This window comes from Pituophis catenifer, unplaced genomic scaffold (genome assembly GCF_029215685.1).
Source record: "Pituophis catenifer annectens isolate HBS135680 unplaced genomic scaffold, rPitCat1.0.hap2 SCAF_4, whole genome shotgun sequence".
Classification (NCBI taxonomy): Eukaryota; Metazoa; Chordata; class Lepidosauria; order Squamata; family Colubridae; genus Pituophis; species Pituophis catenifer.
In genome coordinates, this window is record NW_027256884.1 from 128,171,702 (window position 1) to 128,178,356 (window position 6,655).

General features: G+C 42.2%; 1 protein-coding gene across 1 annotated transcript in view; it reads right to left on the reverse strand.

Annotated features, from left to right (window-relative positions):
* Positions 1–6,655, reverse strand: part of WNT11 (Wnt family member 11) — a 530,657-nt gene that overhangs the window by 35,139 nt on the left and 488,863 nt on the right. The window contains exon 2 of the mRNA XM_070942997.1: positions 4,103–4,306. Within this exon, the coding sequence (XP_070799098.1) occupies positions 4,103–4,182 (80 nt within the window). The 5' untranslated portion in view covers positions 4,183–4,306. The remainder of the gene's footprint in view (positions 1–4,102; positions 4,307–6,655) is intronic.

Here is a 6,655-nt window from a genome sequence, read left to right on the forward strand (position 1 = left end):
CGCCATTTATTTATTTATTTATTTTATTTATTTATTTTTTAAATTTTTATACCACCCCCTCTCCCGAAGGACTCGGGACGGTAAACAGCCAAAATTAAAAAAAACATACAATATAAACATTAAAATACTATAAAAATAAAATTAAATGTATACTGGCTTCCCCCAATTTAAAACCCCTTGCCCATAAAATTCAGCAATTAAAAGATTTTTAAGCCAGCCCGGCTTGCTGAAATAAAAAAGTCTTCAGAGCCCGGCGGAAAGTACGGAGGTCCGGGATCAGTCGTATCCCTGGGGGTAGCTCATTCCAGAGGGCGGGTGCCCCCACAGAGAAGGCTCTTCCCCTGGGGGCCGCCAGCCGACATTGCCTGACCGACGGCACCCTGAGGAGGCCCTCTCTGTGAGAGCGTATTGGCCGGTGGGAGGTTTATCTGTGGCAGAAGGCGGTCTCGTAAATAACCGGGCCCTAAGCCCGGTTATTGAGCTTTTCAACCCCCTGGTAGGCCAGCCATGGATAAATCCAAGAAAAGAAAAGTTTCAGAAGAAAACAGAACATTTAATTCAACTACATATACTAGTTTTGTGGCCGCTCAAGAAATAGTCAGGCACGGGAAGAGTTTTGTGGCTCCCGGTGTTTTCTTTTCTGTGGGAAACGGATCCAAATGGCTCTTTGAGTGGCTCTTTAAGGTTGCAGAGCCCTGGTATAGGACTACCTGAGAGCAGCAGCGCTCCCATAGAGCAGAATTAAAAAGTCCGAACCTTAAGACAAATTGAGGCCTACATCAGGACTACTGAGTTTATTTCTAAACAGGTGGGCTTGGCTTATAGAAGGAACAGAAGTGGGACAGGTAGATGCGCGTCTGTGCACTTTTTCATGCATTTCTGTATTTATTCAATGCATTGCAAGGTATTCATTGTTATACGGGATTGATCTTATTGTTTTCTTTCCTCTGATTCCTTCTTTCCTTACTTACCTACCTCCAGCTTTCTCATTCCCTCTTTCTTTCTTTCTTTCTTTCTTTCTTTCTTTCTTTCTTTCTTTCTTTCTTTCTTTCTTTCTCTCTCTCCCTTTCTTTCTATCTATCTTTCTTTGTTTCTCCCTCCCACCCTCCCTTCCTTCCTTCCTTTCTCTCTCTCCCTTCCTCCCTCTTTCTTTCTCTCCTTTCCTCCCTCCTTCCCGCTTTCTTTCTCTCTCTCTCTCTCCCTCCCTCCCTCCCTCCCTCTTTCTTTCTTTCTCTCCTTTCCTCCCTCCTTCCCGCTTTCTTTCTCTCTCTCTCTCTCCCTCCCTCCCGCCCTCCCTCTTTCTTTCTCTCTCTCCCTCCCTCCCTCCCCCTCTCTCTTTCTTTCTTTTTCCCTCCCTCCCTTTTTCTTTCTTTCTTTCTCTCTCTCCCTTCCTCCCTCTTTCTTTCTCCTTTCTATCTTTCTTTCTCCCTCCCTCCTTCTTTCGTTCTTTCTCTCCTTTCTTCCCTCCTTCCTTCTTTCTTTCTTTCTCTCTCCCTCCCTCCCTCCCACCCTCCCTCCCTCTTTCTTTCTCTCTCTCTCCCTCCCTCCCTCTCACCCCTCCCTCCCTCTTTCTTTCTTTCTTTTTCCCTCCCTCCCTCTTTCTTTCTTTTTTCTTTCCATCTTTCTTTCTTTCTCCCTCCCTCCTTCTTTCTTCCTTCCCTCCTTCCTTCTTTCTTTCTTTCTCTCCCTCCCTCTTTCTTTCTCTCTCTCTCTCCCTCCCTCCCTCCTCCCTCTTTCTTTCTTTCTTTTTCTTTCTTTTTCCCTCCTCCCTCCCTCTTTCTTTCTTTTTTCTTTCTTTCTCTCTCCCTTCCTCCCTCTTTCTCCTTTCTTTCTATCTTTCTTTCTTTCTCCCCCCCACCTACTTCTCTACATGGAATTTTTGTTGAAAACTGGAAAAAATGCCATTTTCCAGCGAAAATGTAAATCACAGTGAAATTACTTGCAGGACGCTGCAAGTCATAAATGAAAGTTGATTGTTTAGTGCCCAAAATGTAGTCAGGCAACCACGGGGACTCAGTTTGTGGCCCTTGCAACTTTGGAACTGGATCGTAAGTCCCTTTTGTGTGTGATAGAGGGTGGGGTGTGTGGAATCTGTTGTAATTTCGAACCGTCACAAATTCGAGGACTGCCTGTAATGAGCTAACATGAGGACAACCAGAACTATTTCCTTATGGCAATGCAAAGCAGCGCAGGATTATTATTATTTTTTTAATCAAATAGTAAAAGGATAGATTGCTAACCTACATGAAATATTTCCTCAACGTTTTTGCAGCTAACCTCCCCCAGAAGAGAAAGATTTTTCATGATATGATAAATTACCCCAAAGCACGCAGGGGAGAAATCTGATCCACCTGTAATCACACACAGGGGTGGGATGGACAAATCTGCCAGATCTAATTTTGCTCAGGTTTTGTTTCCCCCTAGCCTCAAATTTACATCATTGTATAAGAAGAAGAAGAAGTGCACCTAACTTTAGAGTTCAGTCTTTTCTTTTCTTTTTTCTTTCTCTTTCTTTCTTTCTTTTTTCTTTCTTTTTTCCTCCTTCCCTCCCTCCCTTCCTTCTTTCTCTCTCTCTCTTTCCTTCCTTCCTTCCTTCCCTCCCTCCCTCCCACTTTTTTCTCCTTTCTCTTTCTTTCTCTTCCTTCCTTTCTTCCTCCCTCCCTCCCTCCCTTCCTTCTTTCTCTCTCTCTTTCCTTCCTTCCTTCCCTCCCTCCCTCCCACTTTTTTCTCCTTTCTCTTTCTTTCTCTTCCTTCCTTTCTTCCTCCCTCCCTTCTTTCTCTCTCTCTTTCCTTCCTTCCTTCCTTCCTTCCCTCCCTCCCTCCCACTTTTTTTCTCCTTTCTCTTTCTTTCTCTTCCTTCCTTTCTTTCTTCCTCCCTCCCTCCTATCCTTTCTCTCTCTTTCCTTCCTTCATTCCTTCCTTCCTTCCCTCCCTCCCTCCCACCTTTTTCTCCTTTCTCTTTCTTTCTCTTCCTTCCTTTCTTCGTCCCTCCCTCCCTCCCTTCTTTCTCTCTCTCTTTCCTTCCTTCCTTCTTTCCTTCCTTCCCTCCCTCCCACTTTTTTCTCCTTTCTCTTTCTTTCTCTTCCTTCCTTTCTTTCTTCCTCCCTCCCTCCCTTCTTTCTCTCTCTCTTTCCTTCCTTCATTCCTTACTTCCCTCCCTCCCTCCCACTTTTTTCTCCTTTCTCTTTCTTTCTCTTCCTTCCTTTCTTTCTTCCTCTCTCCCTCCCTTCTTTCTCTCTTTCCTTTCTTCATTCCTTCCTTCATTCCTTCCCTCCTTTCCACTTTTTCTCTTTCTCACTTCCTTCCTTCCTTCCTCTCTCCCTTCTTTCCTTACCCTTCCCTTCCCTTTCCTTTCTCTCTCTGTCAAAAATGAATTCAGTTTTGTGCCCCGAATTTGAGTGTTTTCCCAAAGATATGCTTTCTGACGTAACTTTACCCAAACGTTCATTTTTATATGTTTTCCACATTAATGCATTTTTATTCAGGTTTCCCCACCCCCACCCACCCCCCATTCAGGTTTTGCATTACAAAATCGAGAAAAGACCGTAACCAGCGACAGCTAGTCCTCGGCTTACGACCAGAATCGAGCCTAAAATTTCCATTGCTAAGCAAGACAGTTCTTAAGTGAGCTTTGCCCCATTTTATGACCTTCCTTGTTACCGTTGTTAAGTGAACCGCTGCAGTTGTTAAGTTAGTCACAAGGTTGTGAAGCTTCCCCGTTGACTTGGCTTGTCAGAAGGTCGCAGAAGGGAATCACATGACCCCGACCCCCCCTCTCCCCAGGACATCGCAACCGTCATAAATACGAGTCAGTTGCCAATGGTCCGGATTTTGGCCACGCGAACATAGGGATGCTGCGACGGTCGTAAGTGTGAAAAAAATGGTCCTAAGTCCCTTTTTTTCACAGATGTTGTGACTTTGAACAGTCACTAAACGAAGGGTTGTAAGTCGAGGACTGACTGTAATTGGTTTGTCTTCCGCTATAAAGCAATTCCTGCACATCTGACTAGATCTTGGCTATTTTTTTTTTTTTTTTTTTTTTTTATGTGGCTGTTATTCGAAAGAGGAGATGGAGGGAAAAAAAACACAAAAACAAACTTACAACCATTTGATTCCGTTGCACGTCCCGTTTTGCAAGACAAAAGCCAGGAAAAAGGTGATTAAAAATTGTCTCTTCGTCATCGTTGTTCTTGGAGCCTGGAGTCCCGCCAATTTCTCACAGGGGAGAAAATAAATGCTGCTGTCTCTACGCCGGCCAGGAGATTCCTGTTCTTATCCTGAGGTGTTGATTCCTCCAGGCATCAACCTAAAATGGAAGAGGAGAAACAGAAAAGAGGGTCAGGCAGGCAGCTCACGATCAACTCTTTCCCCTCAAAAGAAAGAGCCTGGATAGTACAGTGGTCTAAAGCACCCTGTTATTAAGACCAGCTGCCTGCAATTTCTGCTGGTTCGAATCTCGCCAAGGCTCAAGGTTGACTCAGCCTTCCATCCTTTCTAAGGTAGGTAAATTGAGGACCCAGTTTGTGGGGGCAATAAGCTGACTTTGTATAAATATACAAAAGGATGAAGGCTATTGCTTAACGCACTGTAAGCCGCCCTGAGTCTCCGGAGAAGGGCGGCATATAAATCAAATTAAAAAAAAAAAAAAAAAAGGTCTGGTTTGAAGGAGGGCAGCCACCCCCTCCCTCATGCTTTCAGCTGAAATTGCATATAATGAAAACTCATTTGTACTTCTTCCTGCTCCCTCCTTCCTTCCTTCCTTCCCTCCCTCCCTCCCACTCTTTCTCTTCCTTTTCTCTTTCTTCCTTTCTCTCTCTCTTTCCGTCTTTCCATCTTCTCTTTCTTTCTTTCTCTTTCTTTTCTCTTTTATCCTTTCCCTCTCTCTTTCCTTCTTTCCATCTTCCCTTTCTTCCTTTCTCTTTCTTTTCTCTTTTGTTCTTCCTTCTTCCTTCCATCTTTTTTCTAATGTCTTCCTTTCTCCTTCCTTCTTTCTCCCTCCCTCTCTTTTTTCTCTGTTTTCCTTCCTTCCTTCCATTCATTCATTCTTCCCTTCTTTCCCTTCTTTCTCTTCTTTCCTTCTTTTCTGTTCATTCTTTCTTTCTTTCTCTCTTTCTTCTTCCTTGTTTCTCCCTCCCTCTCTCTTTTTCTTTTATCTTTCTTCCTTCCTTCCTTTCTTTCTCTTTCCTTCTTTCTATCTTCTCTTTCTTTCTTTCTCTTTCTTTTCTCTTTTGTCCTTCCTTCCTTCCATCTTTTTTCTAACGTCTTTCTTTCTCCTTCCTTCTTTCTCCCTCCCTCTCTTTTTTCCCTGTTTTCCTTCCTTCCTTCCATTCATTCATTCTTCCCTTCTTTCCCTTCTTTCTCTTCTTTCCTTCTTTTCTGTTCATTCTTTCTTTCTTTCTCTCTTTCTTCTTCCTTGTTTCTCCCTCCCTCTCTCTTTTTCTTTTATCTTTCTTCCTTCCTTCCTTTCTTTCTCTTTCCTTCTTTCTATCTTCTCTTTCTTTCTTTCTCTTTCTTTTCTCTTTTGTCCTTCCTTCCTTCCATCTTTTTTCTAACGTCTTTCTTTCTCCTTCCTTCTTTCTCCCTCCCTCTCTTTTTTCCCTGTTTTCCTTCCTTCCTTCCATTCATTCATTCTTTCTTTCCTTCTTTCTCTTTCTCCTTCTTTCCTTCTTTTCTGTTCATTCTTTCTTTCTTTCTCTTTCTCTCTCCTTCCTTCCTTCCTTTAATCTTCCTTTTCTAACTTCTTTTTTTCTCTCTCTCTTTCTCCTTGTTTCTCCCTCCCTCTCTCTCTTTCTTTTATCTTTCTTCCTTCCTTCCTTTCTCTCTTTCCTTCTTTCCATCTTCCCTTTCTTTCTTTTTCTTTTCTCTTTTATCCTTCCTTCCTTCCATCTTTTTTCTAATATCTTTCTTTCTCCTTCCTTCTTTCTCCCTCCCTCTCTTTTTTCTCTGTTTTCCTTCCTTTCTTCCTTCCATTCCTTCCTTCTTTCCTTCTTTCTCTCTTTTTTTTTCAAATCTTTATTAATAATAAAAAGAAAATACAAACAAACATAAATACATTAAGATAACATACAAAACAGACAAACATCAATTCAGTCCCGTGACTGACTCTTAGAAGTTACTACATCGGTGGATTATTTTCCTATTTCTCTTTTTTTTCTCTATTCGTATCTATATCTATATTCACATATTTACATAATTGTGTATATATGTATAGTTGACTCTTAATTTAATTCTATACATTTCTATTGAATAGTCAAAAGTTATCTTTATATTCCTATTTTTCTTTCCTTCTTTCTCTCTCTCCTTCCTTCCTTCCTTCCTTTAATCTTCCTTTTCTAACTTCTTTTTTTTCCTTCCTTTCTCTCTCTCTCTCTCTCTCTCTCTCTCTCTCTTTCTCCTTCCTTGTTTCTCCCTCCCTCTCTTTCTTTCTCTGTTTTCCTCCCTCCCTTCCATTCTCTTTCTTGCTTCACATATTTGCTTGAGAAGAGGGAAGGAGAGAGGCTGCATGTCAAAACTCCAAGCCTTCCTGGAGGCTTTTGAACTCTTTGCCTTCAAATTTTCAAATCTATGAAAAGCAAAAGGCTGGGGAAAAAGTTTGGGCATGAAAACGTCTGCAAGAAAACAACCCAGCTCTGAGAGCATCAAACATCCCACAGTC